This window comes from Symphalangus syndactylus, chromosome 7, assembly GCF_028878055.3.
Source record: "Symphalangus syndactylus isolate Jambi chromosome 7, NHGRI_mSymSyn1-v2.1_pri, whole genome shotgun sequence".
Classification (NCBI taxonomy): domain Eukaryota; kingdom Metazoa; phylum Chordata; class Mammalia; order Primates; family Hylobatidae; genus Symphalangus; species Symphalangus syndactylus.
In genome coordinates, this window is record NC_072429.2 from 133,390,053 (window position 1) to 133,410,015 (window position 19,963).

The 19,963-nt window shown below is 50.8% G+C and overlaps 1 protein-coding gene across 5 annotated transcripts in view; it reads right to left on the bottom strand.

Moving 5' to 3' along the window:
* Window positions 1–15,916: 15,916 nt before the first annotated feature.
* ZFAT (zinc finger and AT-hook domain containing) overlaps window positions 15,917–19,963 on the bottom strand; it is a 235,543-nt gene continuing 231,496 nt past the window's right edge. For all 5 annotated transcript variants that reach the window (XM_055287329.2, XM_055287331.2, XM_063643562.1 and 2 more), the window contains one exon: window positions 15,917–16,850. In XM_055287329.2, the coding sequence (XP_055143304.1) occupies window positions 16,611–16,850 (240 nt within the window). In that variant the 3' untranslated portion in view covers window positions 15,917–16,610. The remainder of the gene's footprint in view (window positions 16,851–19,963) is intronic.

Consider the following 19,963-nt stretch of genomic DNA (forward strand, 5'->3'; position numbering starts at 1 on the left):
GGAACATTTCAAAGCTTCCTGGAATCTATCTTCATTTGGTACCCAAGCACTGGGGAAAGATGATAAACAGGCCTGCAGGAAGAGAGGCAATTAGCAAGCCATGGCTGGGGGCTGCCCGGGAGCCTGCGGTGCTCTTGCTCCTGTGTGTGCGCCGGGTTGTGTCTGTGGGAGTGTGTGAGCCATGTGTGTGCTGTGTGACACGTGTTTTTTTTGAGTGTATGTGTGATATACTGTGTAGTATATATGTGAGTTATATTATTGTAGTATGTGTGTATGTATGTAATGTGTTTTGTGGGTGGTGTTTGTGGGGACTGGAGTGTTTTGTGGTATGTGTGTAATGTGTGGGGGCTTTTGTATGTGTGGTATTTTGTGTGCTGTGTGTGCCGTTTCTGGTACAGGTCTATGTGTAGAGTGTGTTTTCTATGTGGCGTTTGTGGTGTGTGTGATATGCAAGAAGGTGGGGGTGTTTTACGGTGGGTCTGTGTGTGGTGTTTCTGGTGTGTTTGTGTGTGCGGTGTGGGAGGGTGGGGTGTTCTTTTTTTTTTTTTTTTTTTTTTTGAGACGGAGTCTTGCTCTGTCTCCCGGACTGGAGTGCAGTGGCGCGATCTCGGCTCACTGCAAGCTCCGCCTCCCGGGTTCACGCCATTCTCCTGGCTCAGCCTCCCGAGTAGCTGGGACTACAGGCGCCCGCCACCATGCCCGGCTAATTTTTTTTTTTTTGTATTTTTTTTAGTAGAGACGGGGTTTCACCGTGGTCTCGATCTCCTGACCTCGTGATCCGCCCGCCTAGGCCTCCCAAAGTGCTGGGATTACAAGCGTGAGCCACCGCGCCCGGCCGGAGGGTGGGGTGTTCTGTGGGGTGTATGTGTATGGCGTGTGTGGTGTGTAATGTGGTGAATGTGGGAGTTGTATGTGTGATGTCTTGTATGTGGTGTGTATGTGGTATCTGTGGTTTGTATGGAATGTGTTTCATGTGTGGTGTATGGTGTTTCTGACATGTGGTATGTGTAGTGTGTGCGGTGTGGTGTGCCTGTGGAGTTGTGTATGTAATGTATTGCATGTGGTGTGTGTGTGGAATTGTATATGTAATGTGTGTAGTGTGCGTGTGGTGTCTGTGGTATGTGTGAATGTGTTTCGTGTGTGGTGTGTGGTATTTCACGATGTGTGGTATTTGTGCCATGTGTGGTGTGTGTGTAGTTTCATGGGTGATGTGTGTGGTGTTTGTAGTATGTATGTATGGAATGTGTTTTTTGTATGTGGCATATGGTATTTCTGAGGTGTGGTATGTGTGGTGTGGAATATGTTTTGTTTGTGTGGAATACGGTGTGTGATGTTTATGATGTGTGGTATGTGTGGTGTGTACAGTATGGTATGTGTGGGGAGTTATTATGTGTGACATATAGTGTGTGGTGTTTACAGTATGTGTGTAGTATGGAATGTGTTTCATGTGTGTGGTATATGGTGTTTCTGACGTGTATGTGTAGTGTGTGTGGTGTGGTGTGTGTGTGTGGTGTTCATAGTACATGTGTATGTATGGAATGTGTTTCGTGTGTGTGGCATATGGTGTTTCTGATGTGTATGTGTGGTGTGTGGGATAAGGACATGGGTTTCCAGCACTGGCCCAGGCGGCAGTGGCGACGCACACATCTGGTTCCCCTTCCTCATTTGCCTGTGTGCTGTGCCACGTGTGGGCTGGGCGCTGGTGAGCCAGATGGATGGCAGGCATGGGGGTCAGACCAAAGCCACCTAATGACCCAGCCACATCTGCAGTGGCTGCCCTGGGGACCCCTCGGACTGTCTCTGAGGGACGATGGCCGACTAGACGGCCTGTGTTGACTGTCCAAAGGCCAGGCTGAGCTGGGTGGGCCATGACTGCCTTGTCCACAGAGTGGATCCCCCCGCATCCACTTATCAGCCACTGATCATTGCTCAGCAGGTCTTTCCACTGCATACCCATCTGCCCACCTCCACCCCTGGTGCTCATCTGAATCACCGGCTTGTGCAGACTGGCTGATTCTTCCATCCTACACCAGAGAGGTCCAGGGGCCTGGCTTGGGCTCATTCTGGTCCCCGGTGCTGGCACATGGGAAGTGGTGGGGAAGAGCATGGAACCTGGACCCAGCTGCCCGGCAACGTGTCAGCACAGCTGTATGACACGGCATGTGCATAGGTGACTTTCCTCCCCTGGGGACAGGTTTTATGAGGTCTAGATGAGACCACGCACATCAAGTGCCTAGAAACGTGCCTGGCACATGGAGAACAGTCAACAGATGTTAGCCTAGGAGTCAACAACCAAAACACAAAGGTGTTGAGTAAAGGGATGCCAAGCACTCCTTCCTTCTGGCTCCCCAGCTGGTCATTTGGGGCTCCCCAATCTGGCACGGCTTCTAAACCCCAAATCTGAGCATTGACCACTCTTGTGGCAGCTCTTACCCAGCTGCAGGGGGACCCAGACAATCATGGAATGAGTGCCTCGCCTCCCGCCTTCCTCCAGGTGGACCACAGGACCAGGGAGGGACTGAAGCCAAGGCAGGCGGCAAGCGCTTCGGGGCTCTGTGACAAGAGCTGGCACCGAGGGAAGATGCAGATTCGAGACCAGACAAAGGATCCTGACAGTCTCCCAACCCCAACCCAGCAGCCTGTGTCACACTCACAGGGCATGGGAGGGCTGTGAGAAGGCAGTGTGCTGACAGTGGAAAGCTGTGTGGCCCCAGAGATGGGAATGGAAGAGCAGTCAGCTCCTGCCCTGTTGGGGATGGCAGAGGGAATCACCGCAGGAAGTCAGGGCAGGCAGGCAGAACCCAACAGACTTCCTGAGTTGAAGAGGCAGAGGTGAGAGTACAGGAGAGCTCGCAGGACAGAGTACCAGGGAAGAGGAGGCTGTACAAAGGCAGAAGCCCAGAGATCTGCCGAGAGTCGCTGTGGGATGCCAAAGAATGGTCTCCAAAGATGGCTACATCCTCATCCTCAAAACCTGGGAACAGGTTACTTTCCATAACGAAAGGGAATTAAAGTTGCAGAGGGAATTAAGGTTGCTCATCATATGCCCTTAAAATAGGGGGATGATCCTGGATTATCTGACCCCAGTTGGGTCTGAGAAGTGAGACAAAGGAGAGGTTCGAAGTGTGAGAGGTGCTCAGCCACCATGGTTGGCTTGGAGATGGAGGAAGGGGCATGAGGAGGAATACAGGCAGCCTTGGGAGGCCTGCCATGTACAGCCAGCCAGGACATGGGGATCTCACAGGTCACTGAATTCTGCCAAGAACCCAAGTGAGCAGGACATGGATTTCCACCAGAGCCTCCAGAAGGCAACAGAGCCTGCAGACATCTTGATCGCAGCCCAGTGAGACCTCATCAGACTTCTAGCCTAGGGAACTGCAGGATAATAATTTTGTGTTGTATACATTACTAAGTGTGTGGTAGTTTGTGATGGCAGCAATACAAAATTAATAAAACCCCCTGGAGTACTCATCCTGCAGAGTATCGAAAAGCACATGCATGCAACACCCCAGAGTTCTTGCCCTGCAGAGTATCGATCGATGAGCACATGCACACAATGCCCTGGAGTATCAATGAGCACATGCACACAACACCCTAGAGTACTTGTCCTGCAGAGTATTAATGAGCACATGCACACAATGCCCTGGAGTACTTGCCCTGCAGAGTATCGAAGAGCACATGCACACAATGCCCTGGAGTACTCGCCCTGCTCAGTATCGAAGAGCACATGCACACAATGCCCTGGAGTACTCGTCCTGCTGAGTATCAATGAGCACATGCACACAATGCCCTGGAGTACTCGTCCTGCAGAGTATCGATGAGCACATGCACACAATGCCCTGGAGTACTCGCCCTGCAGAGTATCAATGAGCACATGCACACAATGCCCTGGAGTATCAATGAGCACATGCACACAACACCCTAGAGTACTCGTCCTGCTGAGTATCGATAAGCACATGCACACAATGCCCTGGAGTACTCGCACTGCTGAGTATCAATGAGCACATGCACACAACGCCCTGGAGTACTTGCCCTGCTGAGTATCAATGAGCACATGCACACAACACCCTAGAGTACTCGCCCTGCAGAGTATCAATGAGCACATGCACACAACGACCTGGAGTACTCACCCTGCAGAGTATCAATGAGCACATGCACACAACGCCCTGGAGTACTCACCCTGCGGAGTATCGATGAGCACATGCACACAACGCCCTGGAGTACTCACCCTGTGGAGTATCGATGAGCACATGCACACAACACCCTGGGGTGCTCACCCTGTGCAGTATTGATCAGCACATGCACACAACGCCCTGGAGTACTCAGCCTGCAGTGTATCGATGAGCACATGCACACAACAGCCTGGAGTACTCGCCCTGTGGAGTATTGATCAGCACATGCACACAACCCCTTGGAGTAATCATCCTGCAGTGTACTGATGGCCACATGCACATGGGAAAGGGAGGGAAAGAACCGTCCGAAAGGATGACACAGTGCCTGATGACAGCATAGGACCCCACCTCGTGCACTGACTCCGGGTGCAGAAGAAAGCAGAGACCAGTTTCCTGACCTGGCTTTGCTACTACCTCATCGGTGGCCCTGGGCAAGACACCACCCCCTGGTCTCCATTTCCTCATGTGAGAAGCATGGGCTTGGTCTGGGAGACTTCCAAAGCCCGTTTCCCTCTGCAGGTCATTAACATACAGTAGCAGTCTATTCCTGGATTGGGTTTGATGCCACTGTTTCTTGTGGTGGAGAACTGAATTCTGCATGCACACAGCTGCCTGGATTCACTGCATCAGTGCTCAAAAATGGTCATTGGTCCTAAGGCTCTGCAGCTGAACGGACATGACACAACATGGTGACTGGTGGCCACTTCCCTCCACAGGCAAGGCCCTGCCTTGAGGAGATACCTCATCATTTATAGGAGTTAAAATAAAAATAAATGACCCAATGTATATCCAGCAATAGGGGAGGAGTTAACTAAACTCCAAAGAGTCTGTGGAAGAGCATGCAACAGTTTAAAAAGAATACGCCCTGCAGCAAGCTCTCCACTCTTCAAGATATATGGATGTCGAAAAGCAGGTTGCCGGGCAACATTGAGTGACAATGTTGATGTTTGAGAAAGATGCAAAGATTATGTGTATTTATATTTAATATACGTATATATAAAACATGTAGGCATAAAATGCACTGTAAAGAGGTCCATTTCCCACAGAGCTGCCAAGCGTTCCTTTCAAAACATAAGTCAGCTCATGCCACTCCTCACTCCCAACCCTGCACAGGCTCCCAGCTCACCGGGAAGCAAACACACAGTCTCTGATCTTCTCGCCAGTTACTCTCCACCTGACTGTGCTGCCCACTGTCTCTCCCTCCCTTTGTGTGTGTGCAGCCACCCACCTCCCAGTGCCCCATGAGCAGGCTGTGCCTGTCCCTGCCTCGGTGCCTGTACCTGGTGGCCCCTGGCCAGGTGTCTGCCCACGCCCTCTCTCCAGGCAGACATGGCTGACCATTCCGTCTGAAATAACACTTCTTCCCCAGCAGCTTCTCTCTTCTCACCTCACCTTACTTTTCAATAAAGCGCAAATCATCATTTAATGAATTTTAATCTCATCGGCATGCTTGCTTTTAGTTTCAGTCTATAAACCCTTTGAGTGTTATAAAATGTCATATCCCTAGGACACAGAGTAATGGCAGCATAGAGTAGGTCCTGCATAAGTATTTATTAAAGGAATAAATAAATATAATATAGTAAACCACATCCGATAGATGCTTCATGGGGCTGTTCTAGAAGGTGGTTAAAGGAAATCCTATCTCTACAGTCTAAACTGTCTACAGTGAGAAGGTTATCGTTGATTGCTTATGAAATTACTACACATTTTAGAAAAAGGCCACTATAATTCACTGTAACAAGTCCTATGGTGGTACTGCTCTGGGAACTCACAGGAGTCTGCACTGGGGTAACTGGGAACTGCAGGTGGGGCAGGGGAGAGGAGCGCAGAGTGTTCCAGGCAGGGGGACCAGCGGGAACGAAGGGCCAGGGGTGGAGTGAGCTCGCCCACCAGCCCTTCCTAAGGGGATGGAGGCACTGCCAGGCCAACAGTCAGGTTGTGTGGAAACATCTGACTAGCCCCCTATGGCAATGCCACCCAAACCACCAGGCCGTGAGGGCACAGGGCGCAGGTGACAACAGAGAAGCATAGAAACCCATGCACTGCTTCCCTGCTTCCTTCATTGAGAATGTCTCAATACAAAACAAACCCACAGAAATTCTCTCACGCGAATGCACAGCACTCTGAGTGATGAGGCCAATTTTCATTCTGGCCTGGAGCAGCTCTTCCTCTCACCACAGATGGAAGCAAATGGTCTGTGACCTGGGACTAGGCCTCAGGCTCCCCTGAGCAGCCTCGCAGTCCACCTTCAGTCATGGGCCAAGGAGAGTGGCTGTGTGGGTGGTGTTTGGGGGCTGGTGGGAAGGAAGCGGCAGAGACTCAGGCTGTGCTGTGTTCAGAGCCACCCAGCTGGGACATACCGAGCCCCACAGTCACTCTGGATTTCTGAAGAAGCTCCCCCACGCCCTCCCTTCTCCCCTTTCTCTGCATGCCTTCCTGGTCTGACTTCTTTCTTGCCTCTTCAGGCCTGTGCTGATTCCTTCCTTCTCACTGTTTCCCCTGGGTCGTGCTCTCGCTGGCCTCCAGGTCTCTGTACCTGCCATACCCTTCATCTGCTCGATCCTGGACAACTTGGAGGGCTTGGCTTGGGAAGGCCCAGCACCCCAAGGAAGCTTCGCCTGACCCTCCTTAGGGCTGCCACAGCCCTTGGAGAAACCCTTAGGCATTACTCGGTTTTGTCATTTCCCAGTGATCTGGGAGCCTGTGTGAGGACTTGGATGGAGTCATGTTCAGCTCTAGGTGCCCAAGTCTCCGGAAAGAATTTCTCAGTAAATACTGGGTACATTTTAAAAATTAGATGGAATGTGCTGGAGTCAGTGAGGAAAACATTAAGTAGAATATTCCATCCACCGCCTGGGGAAGTGTAGAGTGTCTCACCTGCAGGAGGCAACCACTGCACAGCCAGGACAGGACAAAGGCAAGGCGCTCTGTGTTGAGGTTGGGATGCCACAGGTAGGGACAGGACAGTCTGGGTCGAAATTCACAGCCCACCCTGACGGGAGCTGGGGGTTGAGTGGACCTACTGGAGTGTGAGGGGTGGGATCTGTGGAGCTCAGAAATACCAACATAGAGTCTGAATTTTAGGACATTCCCTAGCCTCGCCAGGAAGGCAGCTGAACCAGAGTCCCCACCCCTGGCTGGGGCAGGAAGCATTAATTGCTTTTGCAAACTTGTGAAAAATCATACAACTTAATTAAGATTGGCCCATCCTGAGGACATCCATCAGCTGTGGGCGCAGCAGTAACAGGAGGGTGGCTTGGAGTAGGGGAGAGAAAGGAGACCTAGTGGGGAGTGGTTGCTGCAAGGAGACAAGACTCTCCCAGCCCCCCATCAAAGGGTTTGCTGAATGTCCCTGGGGGTCAGACCCCTGGTATCCACCATCAGGGAGAGCAGGGAACACAGCGGTCTTTTAATTAATCCACAGAGAGAGTCTTGGCCTCGGCCTCACCCTGCATTTCAATCACTCAATCCTTCTAATTTCCCAGCAATTTAATTAAAGGATCTTCCCCCTTACAATAATGTCTCATTTCCTCAGAGCAGGTTTAAAAGAATTAGAAGCCGCTAAAGCTGATTGGATTGTAGCTGTTTCCCTGAGACTTTGGTCTGGAATCTCAGGATACAAAGGTGCTTAAGAGGATGAGGCCACATCCCAAAGCCCTTTCCACACAGTAGAAGTTGAGGCCCAGAGCGAAGAGGGGTGCCTCCAGGATTACATGAAGAAGCGGGGGCAGAATAAGATCTTGGTTAACTCCATCCCCTCCCATCTCCCATCCATCATAGCAGAAAGGTCTCTACTCTTCAACCAGTGACCTCGGTTTATTCTTCTTTAAAATGGCATGCCATTTGTAAAAATTAAATTTGATTATGAGTGTAAAAGTGCTTGGTTGGTGGAAATCAAAATAAAACACAAACGCCCTGGAAATTTCTGTGAGTCTGGCCCTGGAGATCAGAGCATCTAGGACAGGGGTCAATAAACTTTGGTCTATGGGCCAAATCTGGCTCACCACCTATTTTTATAAATAAAGCTTTATTAAAACACAACCATACTTATTCATTTGCATACTATCTGTGGCTGCTTTCATGTTACAATGGTGCAGCTGAATAGCTGCAGTGGAGACCATATGGCCAACAAAACAAAGTGTCTACCTGGCTCTACCAAAAACATTTGTTAAACCCTACATGGTTGCAGAAGGCCATGACTCTATCAAGAATCCTCAAAGGATAGAAAAACTAAAACACTGTCTTTGAGCAAACAGCAGTATCAGCTACCAAATACTGAGTACATGCTGTGTGCTAAGTATATTAGATGACAAGGTGTAGAATACTGCATCAACCCTACAGATGGTGCAAACATCCCCATTTATAAACGAGCTAACTGAAGCTCAATGAGACTGAGCACAATTGCCTGAGGCTGTGGAGCCAGCAAGCTGGGGAAAGTAGCTTCATTCCATATCCATCACCCCAATCCCAGACTCCTCCATACTGAGCTGACACCTTCCTTCTCCAGGGCTAACACCAACCCACAATGCATGAGAGCTGGGTGGGACCTCGGAGATCCTCCAACCCCAAACCCCTGACTGTATGCCAGGGAAACTGAGGCCCAAACAATGCGAGGTCACTCAGAGAGTCCATGGCAGAGATGGGGAAAGAGACCACAGCTCCTGGCTCCCTACAAAATGCCATCACACTCAGGTGAGCACCTGCTCTGGGTCAGGTGAGGTGCTAGGCAGGTAACAGATCTTATACAACAGCTGCAAGCATCTTAGTACCCCCATTTTTCAGATGAAGACACTGAGGCTCTGAAATCAAAGATGTGTCCCAGGGCACACAGCTAGTAGAGCTGAGGGATGGATGTAGGTTCCTCTGAGTTCAAAACGTGTTCTCTTCTCACCGCCCAGGCTGTAAAGTGGGGCCATCCGAGAAGCAGAGAAGGGCCACACACCTCTGCTCTTCAGGGCAGTCCACGAGTCCCCCACATCCACTTTCTGCTGGCACCCAGCTGGGGTAGGTCGGCTTGGGTGGGGGGCCCCCGCGGCTGAGGCTGACGTAATCAGCACTCAGGGAACACTGTCATTGTCATCCTTCAATGGAAGGAAACTGCAGTGCCAACAGCTCAAATGACTTGCCCAAAGCTGCACAACTAATTTAAATTAGAACAAAAATCCTTCACTTGGAGCCCATGAACGCCTTACAACTGTGCTCAAGTTTTGTGTGTGTACATATTTTTCTGGGGAGTAGGTCTATGGCTTTCATCAGAACCCGCAGAGCTGAGTGGCCCTACAAAGTTAAGAGCTGCTGTTCAGATCCAGGGTTCTTGGCAGATGTGCCCAGCACATTAGCTTCCAATGTCTGTGGGACTCTCCTCGTCCCTGTTCCCCTTAGCCCAGAACATTCTCCCAACCACAGCCTCCTCCAGTCCTCCCTCTCTGACATCTAGGATTTGGTGGAAGGTCTGTGACTGGCACAAGCTTTATCTTTTGAGCCTCTGGAATCCAGGCGTCATGAGGGAAGAATAAACAGTTAACGGACCTGACCTGAACATGAAAGGCAGAGTGTGTACACTGGTCCTCTTCATCTTTCTGTATGGCCTGCAGCAGGTGTGATCACCCTCTGCACACTCAAGGTGCCTGACAGTTCCTAGGGCTTCAGTCAAAGAACATCTCCCAGTTACACTGCACTCAACCTGTAGATTTTGGCTACGTGAAAATACCTCCAGGAGACGTGTTAAATTCTAGCGATGCCGCAAACATTGTGTTACCTAGGGAGCCGAGCAGTTTGGAGTGGGGATGCCACATGAGGGGCGCAGGTGCTTCAGCCCTCCATGTGATCAGCTCCCATTTGAGAAATGGCTCTGTCACCAGCAGTGGGATGCTGGCGGCTGCTACGGCTCAGGTGTACATCCTCTGCCAGTGTGATTATGTGTGTTTCTCATACAGCCTTCCCCTCTACTGGGAGATCAGTATCAACCTCCCACTTTAAAGACTTACAGAGGAATGTCAGGGATACATAAGGGGAAGAACAGAGGAAAAAAATAGCTTTAGGTTTGTAGATATTCCAAGGAAATCTTTGCTTATCACAAAGAAACAAGGCACTTTGGGACAGGTTTTAAAGTTCTGATGGGCCAGGTGGACTTCTGGCCCGACAGGGTCCAAGGCTCAGGGTCCCTTCCCTCTGCAGGCTGCCAGAGCTCCCAACACTGCAGACACCTGGTGTCCGAATCACACTGAAGGGAGGACTGAGTGGGCTCAGGATGAAAGTGACTGCTGCTCCTTCTCACTGATGGCTGTAACCACTCTGAGCACCCCACAGTGGGAGGGGCTTGTCCTTGTAGTGGGGGTGGATTTGTAATGACCCCTTCCTAGGTGTCTCTCTGAAAGGTCTGGGCAGTGAGTCAGCAACAGCCAGGAAGGAGGCTGCTCTCAGAGGGTGGAGCACCAGGGACAAGCCTTCCCAGGACTGCGGCAGGAATCTCAGACCCTTGAAGACACACGCCTCACTAATGGGGCCAAGCAGGAGTGTCTCAGAGAGTCACTTGCTCTGTGCCATCAGGGGAGTCCCTTTCCCTCTTGGAGCCTCAGTTTGCTCATCTGTGAAATGAAGCAGCATGACTGTCTCCCTCAGTCCCTCCAGCCCTGGCCTTCTGGCCTTGCTTCATAGTCTCTGTTCTGCATTCACATCGCTCTTTGACGGTCGCTCCTGATCACTGCAAATGGAGACGTCCCTTCCAGCTTCCCCCAGCCTCTAGGGCTCCTGCAAGGGAACTTGCCCTCCAGGTTGTTCTGCCACTCATGCATCCAACATGGTTACTACAGAATACAAATGATGACAATACTCACAAGGACTGTAAGAATTAACCCTCCTTGGGTGCCTGAGCATGCCAGAAAATTGACATGCATCATCTCATCGAAGGCTCACAGCAATTTGATGAGGAAAGTGCTACTGTGATCCCCATTTTAGAAATGGCAAAATAGGCTCAGAAAGAACATGTGATGTTCCCAGCTCTTACGGGGTGAACCGATGACTCCAACCTGGGATTCTGACCTCAGACACGGCCACGATTCAGTCGCTCACGACGTATCTACACTTCTTTTTTTTTTTTGAGACAGAGTCTCGCTCTGTTGCCCAGGCTGGAGTGCAGTGGTGCAGTCTCGGCTCACTGCAACCTCCGCCTCCCTGGTTCAAGTGATTCTCCTGCCTCAGCCTCCTGAGTAGCTGGGATTACAGGTGCGTGCCACCATACCTGGCTAATTTTTGTATTTTTAGTAGAGACAAGGTTTCATCATGTTGGTCAGGCTGGTCTTGAAATCTTGACCTTGGTTACTATAGAATACAAATGATAATACTCACAAGGACTGTATGAATTAACCCTCTTTGGGTTAATTCATTAACTGTTGTCACTGATGATTTTCCCCTTGTTCTTCAGTTCTATCTTTCAAGGCTGAAGAAAAAAGACCATTTGATTCCAAATCCATCTCCCCACTCCACCCCTTTTAAAATTTAAAATGAACTGTCCATCCTACCCTCTGAGGGCCGCCTCGGCCTCCCAGAGTGCTGGGATTATCCACACTTCTTCTGTACAGAGTGCCAGCTGATAGCCTTCTGGATATGCCTGGACTGGGTAGACTCTATTAGTTATTACAGTCAATAATGCTATAACTATGACCTACACAGGACAGAAGCTGGGTGAGCACCCATCCCCCAGGCCCTGCAGAATCTGTCTCTTGAGGCCAACTGCCCTCTAGGTACCTGCATGTGACCTACGTGTTCACTGCAGGCAGTTCTAACACTTGCAGCTCCTTTATCAGTTTCACCTGGCCCATGGCAATCCCCTGGGGCCAGGGCTGCTGTCTGGGGCATCTCTCTATGACCCACAGGTCTGATTCTGGATGCTCAGGAAAGAGGTGCAGAACGGAGGAGGGGAGGCAGCTGGGGCCCCTCTCTCCAGCCTGGTTCCCCCATGGCCGCTGGTCTGACACAATCTTCTTCTGTCTACACAGACCTTTCTTCTCCCTTTCGTCTGCTTTGTGATAGTTAATAAACTAAACCATCACTGCCTTCTTAGCCTGCAGGAAGTATAACAACTGTTATCTACCACAAACCACCGAAGCCTTAAATTGCAGCAGGAATGGTGACAGTGATAGATTAGAATTTTAAAAATCAAACCCAAACATGTCCCCATCATGGCTAAGAGAAGGGCTGAGCTGACTTGAAAATAATGTACTTAGAAAATTTGGTGATGCATGGTAAATTAAGTCTCCCCTCAGCACTTTGTCCCTTTCCTCCAGCAGAGTATTAGTCAGTTAATTGATTCCCAAAGATTTCCCACTATGACCTAAAACTATTCCCACTGTGGGGAGACTGATGGAATCCTGGATTTTATCCAAGGGCAGGATGGACAGTTCATTTTGAATTTTAAAAGGGGTGGAGAGGGGAGATGGATTTGGAATCAAATGGTCTTTTTTCTCCAGCCTTGAAAGATGGAACTGACGAACAAGGGGAAAATCATCAGTGACAACAGTTAATGAATTTTAAATACTTATTACAAGAAAAATTAATTTGTCAAATTAGCCCCATAGATACAGATTATACAATGAGTCACTGTCTCCTCAAAAATGCAAATTCAGAGCAACTAACACATCAAACTTGCTGTTGCACAGCCAGGTCGCAAGGTCATGTTCATGTTTGAGCGCTATTAAGTGGGGCAGGAGCCTCTCCTCCACCCCAGAGTGTGCTGAGCCCATCACAAATATTGTCCCATTAATTCTAACACTACGGTTATTTGATAAACTTCTACACCTATGCACTGGGTGAGAACACCCACCCCTCCCAATGCTGTCCTGAGAAGCAAATACTCAAGGAACAGAAAATTTTTTGCAAGTCCCTGACGCACAAGGAGCGTTCGTGCCTTTCAGCAATTGTTATCTTATCACCCCCATTGCTGATGGGGGAGAGGTGGCCCAGCCTGCCCAAACTGACACACCTGCTAAGAGTGAGGCTGGGCCAGGTTTGTCTTGCCTGCGCTTCAGCTCTTTAATTAAAGACTGCCCTTCTCCCCTTCCTCAGTAGATGAGAGTATGGAGGCCAGCTCACACGACAGAGGCAAAGCCCATCCACGTGAGAGGTGGGTGTCGTCTGTGAAGATGCATCTGTGGGAAGTGCCAGGGCTCTTCCAGGGCTAGGCCAGCTGAATGCTGCCTCCGCCTCCTCCCCAGCCCAAGCATTACAGAGCACTCTGGGCTGGGCCCCATCTCCTGCCTCCACCCTGTCTCTGACCTTGGGCCAGCCCTAGGTCTCTTGTCCTTGCAATGACTTCTGCTCACACTTGGCCATGTGGCCCTGGACTTCAGCTCCCTGTAGCCAACCTGGCACCTCGCCTCTGTCCTCCATGTCCTGGGCCTGCACTGCCTACCTGTTGTCAGGGCTGACAGGGAGACAGGACGGCACAGGGAGGGCAAAAAGTACCTGGGGGAACAAGAACTTCATACCTGTGTTCGAGTCCCAGACACATCCCTTTCAAGTGTCCCCCAAAACAGGTTACTTACTGAGCCACCATCTTCTCAGCTGTAAAAGCAAGAAAAGAGTTAGCAGAAGGCACGTTGGTTATGAGTGCAGATATTGCTTGGGCTCAATTCCTGGTTCTGCCACTTCCTGTGTGACCTCAAGCAAGTTACTTAACTCCCCTGTGCTAACAGTTCCCATGAATAAAATTCTAACAATAGCACCAAACTCACTGGGTTGCTGTGATGAGAACATCCATACTCCTAACATACAGTAAGCTCTATAGAAGCACCAGTGTTCAGTCTTAGGAAGACACAGGTGGACAGGAAGTCTGAATAGGAAGATGCCCATGAAAGGGCCTCATATGGTATCTGGCACACAGTAGGTACTTTACACACATTCTAAAACAGGGAGGTAGAGAATTCAGCCTTTTAGCACAAGCTTTTACCTTGCCTGACACAAAAAAACATGTGGAGTCAAAAAGCACACGAGAACAATAGCCAAGGGGGTCGGGAGCAGTGAGAAGCTCCATCTCACAGTCACACAAACGGACCACCGGCTTTGAAAGCTTCCCCTCTGAGCCCAGCATCAGCTCCCCAGGAAAGAACCGCGGAGAACCAGGCCTCCTGTCTGCCCCACCCACACACCTACCAGGCCTGGTCAGCCAGGACCACCGGCAATGCCTCACCTCAGCTTCCTGCATTTCCTCACAATCCAAGAGGACAGGAAGGGAAGGGAGGTACACAGGGTCTGTGTATCCAGGCAGGGCAGGTTCCGCACTCAGGCTGCGCAGAGCACGGAGCACACCCTGGGAGTGCTCCCAGGCCACCTTCATGGCCCCCCCTCTCCCGCTACCTTCTGCCCTTGAGGGAGGAGTCTGAGGGATACTCATGTTTAAGACCCCCATGCCAGGAATACAAGCAATCTGTGATGTTTCCAGGGTGTGGACCAGGACACTGCTAACAGCTTCAGGGGCTTCACTCATTTAATCATTTTAATCATCAGGAGTCAGCGATTATCCTCAGACCCATTTCAGACATAGGTAAACTAAGGCTAAGAGGTCTGGTGGCAAGGCAAGGTCACGTGGGTAAGTGACAGGGCAGGGTTTGAGCCCAGGTCCTCTGCCTGCGAGCTGGGCACTCACCCATCTCAACACAGACCACACGGATGCATGGGCAAGATGTCTCATTCTGGAGAACCACCCTGACCTCCTCACCCGTCCCCTCCTCTATCAAATGCCACTGCCTGCCCCACAGCTTACGTAGTAAAATCCACATCCACCATTTCGCATCCCTACTCTTCTAGGATCTGGCTTCTGCTCATCTTTCTGCCCTTCCCTTTAGAGTTGCTCCCAGCCAAACACAAATGCTCATGGCTCAAGTCCATCTCCCACACTGCCCGCCCCAGGGGGCGCTGTACTCTTCTTTGGAATTCCTTTCCCGCTCCCTCCCACCCCAATCCCTGGAGGTGCAAAGCCCATCTAGGTTCCCAGGCCCTATCACAGGTCACCTCCACCATGAAGCTTTCCCTAACTCATCCTAAGTCAGCAGCGTTCTCCCTCTTCCTTGCTTAAGGCAAGGAGTCACTTTTCTACTTGAGTCAGAGCAGCAGATTTTAAGCTTCTCCCAGGAGGTGCCCTCAGGCCCTGCTGGGGTGAGGGGAGAAGGCTGGTAAGAGGGAGGGCCAAGTGAACTCTGCCCTCTTCAACAGGGTGGCTACTCTTTTATTTGCTTCTAAACCTGCATCAGATTTCATTGCAAGAAAGGGTTCTTGGAGGAAACAAACCTTGACCTGAGGGTGTCAGATGTTGAAGATGTCAAGACACCCCAGGTCTGGGCTGGGTGTATCAGGACTCAAGTCAATGCCCCCACAATGCTGTGCACAGAGCAGGAGTTCCAAACATATGGAATCCGTGTTGAGCACCTAGACTAGAAACCTTGGTCACATAGTCCTGTGTTATGACACCTCTGATGGTCATTGCACTGTTCCTCCCAAATACACAGTGGAAAAGAGGGCACTGCCACTTCTTGGCTGGCAGCAAATCAAATGCTGGGTGCCAGGAAATGGAAGGTGAGATCATTAACCTCAAAAGGTTTCCAAAGCAAACCTAAATGCAGAGGAAAGAGCATCATCATCTGCATTTTAAGTGTCTGGGTTTGGATGGGGTCCTTCTGGGTGGGCCCCAAATCCAAGATTTCAACTTGGGAAGGGGAAATGTAAGCCATCCCGCCTGAGGAACCAAAGCATTCAGACAGGAACTGTTTTTATTCCATCCACCTCACCTCCTTAGAATGGGAAGCGAACAGTGAAATAGTGCATTTATCTTAAAAGTGAAATAATTCCAGGATGGTAGGGCGAGACCCTGTGACGGGTGAATTTACCTCACTTGATACCAAGGGCCCTCAATACTCGGGGAAGTGGGACTTCGTCGACAAAGCCAGGACAATCCCCTTACCCCCACCCCACCCAGCAGTGATTAAAAACCCATAAGGTCACTTTCTATGTGATGGCTGTCTCCCTCTCACCAGACTGCATAGCGGTTGCAGATGAACATTTGGCACCTAGATGGGGGTCAAGAAGCTGGGGCTGTGATTCAGGGAAGATGCTGAGGGGGACTGGGAGTCTCTGTTTGAATCCTGATGCAAGGGGTGAAGGTGTGGGGTATGTGTAGGGGAGCTGATGCTAAAGTCTTTCAGGAAACAGATGGTAAGGGTCAGGGGGGGTGTGTCTATGCTGGGGACAGGGTCCTGTGGTGTTGCTGGTGATGCTGACTGCCTTGCCCACCCCAAGTTGGACTAGAAGAGTCCCATCAGGCTGCTGGGCAGGGAGGGCAAAGGAGAGCACCATTCTGTGGGTAGGGCAGGACGGGTGGCCTCCCCACCCTGGGTGCCTGCAGAGCCTGGTGGCCCCGCCCTGTGGCCATCCGATGCCACATGTCCTCTAGAGTTCCTGGGCCGGCTGCTCCACAGCCTGCTCCTCCACAGGCTGCATGGCCTCCTGCACATAGACGATGAACTCCGAGGCCTCCCCGCCCTGCGTGTAGACAGTCACCGTCTCAATGCCCTCCACGTCGTCGGAGGACACCACCAGGTGGTGCTGCTCGGCAAGCTCCACGGACGCTTGCTGGACCGTCTCCTGGATCATGACCGTGTGGTTGGAGCTGGGCTCCTCCTCGGTGACCTGGGGGAGGAGGCAAGAGAAAGGTCACACAGCGCCTACGTCCCGGTCCAGCGTAACAACAAAGTCACAACTACAGTTTAGGAGCAACCAGTGCACTGCGAGAGCATGTCCATTCTCCACGGATCCTCTCTACGAGGCTGTGCTTGCTCTCATGCCCATTTTACAGATGAACAGAATGAGGTTCAGCAATGTAGGGCAACGTGGTCAGGGTCCCCAGCTGTGGCAAATGGTGGAACCCAAGCTCAAACCCAGAGTCCAAGGTTGTTTCCTGATGCCAAGCTGCTTCCCGGGGCTTCCAGGAGGTGTGGGGTTACCTAGAGAATGAGAGCTGGAAGGCATGGTGGGGGTTACTTATTGCAGGTGTCAGCGGTAGGGGTTGGGGGTGCTCCTGGAAATGTATAGCTGGTCCATCTGGCAGTGATAAAGGCACTACGTCTATCCTGGGCTCTCTGTGTTTCCACACTCAGGGAGCTTGCCTCTGTGTGAAGATCTGTATCCCACTAGGAAGGAGCAGACGCCTGGCAGGCCTGATTTTCCCCAGGTGTCGTCCGTCCAACAACACTAATGCCTTAACTATTTGGGGGAAGGCCTGCTGGTGGAAACTCACTGCCACAGGGCTGGACAGGAGAGCCTTCTGGGTATCCGTCAGGGGAGCGACCTCATGGATTCTATGGCCAGGCCTTTCTCTGAAGCTCCAAGCTGCCAGATTCCAGGGAAGACCAAATGCCAGCTGGTGCTAATACCCCACATCCCTCATGCTGCCAGCTCTGGGCTGTTTTCAAATAACCACTGTCTTTGATCTTGAGATGAGAAACAAAAGACATGGAGTTGAGACCTTAGAGCTGCAAAAATGAGTGAAGGATTAGAAAACAGGCACAAGAGGAAAGCAAAGGGGCCTGGAATTATCTAGCTGGAGGATAACAGAGTCTTCAGACTTACAGAGGGGTGTCAGGGACACCCATTCATTTCCAGATGAGTCTGAATGGCAAGGTGGAGAGAGCACGTGCTTTGTCCTGCACTGACCGGGCTTTGAGCATCAACTCCACCATTTATAAGTTATGAAGCCTGGGCAAGACACTTTTGCCCACAACCTTCAGTCTACTCATCTGTAAAACAGGGACTAAAGTGTGTTCTTCAGAGGACTCCTGGGAGAATGGAAGGAGATTCTGTATGCAAAGTGGGTACTCAATAACAGCACTGAGCTTTTAATCCCTTCATTCATTCATTCAACCACACTTTTTTGTTTTTGTTTTTGTTTTTTTTGGAGACCAGGTCTGACTCTGTTGCCCAAGCTGGAGTGCAGTGGTGCAATCTCAGCTCACTGCAACCCTGCAACCTATGACTTCTGGGCTCAAGCCATCCTCCTGCCTCAGCCTCCCAAGTAGCTGGTACTATAAGCATGTGCCACCACACCTAACAAATTTTTGTATTTTTGGTAGAGACAGGGTTTCTCCACATTGCACAGACTGGTCTCAAACTCCTGAGCTCAAGTGATCCACCGCCTTGGCCTCCCAAAGTGCTGGGATTACAGGCATGAGCCACTATGCCTGGCCTCAACCACACTTTCTTAAATACCTGCTGCTGCCTGGAAGGTATTCTAGCATGTCAATCACTCATTCTCTCACTCTACAGAACTTTTGTCATCTGAGCAGCTACCAGTAGACTGCAAGCTCCACAAGGGCAGAACCATGTTTGCCTGGTCACAACTGTTTCCCCAGAGCCAAGGTGAATGCCTGACACACAGCATGTGCTCAATATTTGCTGACTGATGATCCACTAGGTGTCAGATGCCACGCTGGACGCTAGAAACCCCCAGTCCTCTGAGGAAGCCGAGTCTCATGGTGCAGGCACAGGGCACAGTGAATGACTGTGCTGTGGAGTAGTTGGGCTCCTCCAGGGGCAGCCTGTGCCGGTGTTGGGGTCCCAGGAGAGGCATAGGGATGGGCATAGGGACCGGGGAGCCATGACTCCCAGGAGGTGTAGGGAGCAGCAAGTGTGCTCGGGCAGCCTCCATGAGGTCCCAGTCACGACATGTCCGGGTCCTTTCTTGGCCTGCAATTGACATTGGGTGGCCTTCTATTCCCCGCCTCTTCTGACTCTGCACTCTCTCTGGGGAGGGCCCAACTGGCTTGGAGGGTCTCATCCTGACCCTGTGATTATTCCAGTCTCCATGAGTCAGCAGGGCTGTGTCAACAGGTGGGTCATGTTTAATTCAGAGAGAAAAATGGAAAGGGTTCCTCTGGGGTGAGCTCCGGAGGTTCCAAAATTATGGATTGGAAGGAACTTTTGATTCGGACTGATGGAATCCACCCGGAGCTGGAGAGCTATTCTGAGTGGAAACTCTCAATACATTTAGACTGATTTGTTTTTTTAGAGTGAACTGAGATCTGTTTTTTTCATCTTTTCCCATTTGTTTCAATTTCATTTAACTGGGAAAATGTACCATGAACCAGGATTTTAGAAGTAAATATTAATGTATTTCACTTTGCAAGAGAGAAGCTGACAGAAGACTGGGAAAGGGGAGGCAACATGCAGCTAATCTTTTCTCCTCTTACCTGTCAGTAAATGCCACACAAAAGAAAGGGTGAGGGGATGGGGATGGTTTACACCCAGGTCCCCAGGGCCTCACATGTGCAAACAAGCCCTCCACACTCCTGGTAAACAGACCACATACAATACAGGGAGACAAACCCATCCATGAGCTTTAACACGGCTCTGGGTCATGGCACCATTCTGTGAACATAGTGACTCCCACCGAAGCTAACCCTAAAGAGGACAGTGACTCCTTCACTGATGGAAATTTTCCACTGGCTAAAAACCCCCACCCTTTAAAAACACTAACACCACAATGCCCAAGTATGGACAGTGGCTGAAATCACTGCCAAGGACAAGGAGAACCATGCCAGGGCCGGGCCTTTTAGGGGCAGAGGCTGCAGCCGCCTGTCCCCTGGCAGCACAGGGGACAGACTCCAAGTTCTCACAGGACCAGCCAGGAGGAAGCAGGAGGTCCCTCGCTGGCCTAGAAACGGCTGCTGCCCATAGACGCCGCAGAGGGGGCCAGTGTGCCTGACCTGAAGGTAAACGATGTGTTAGTAACTCTGCAGCAGCACCTG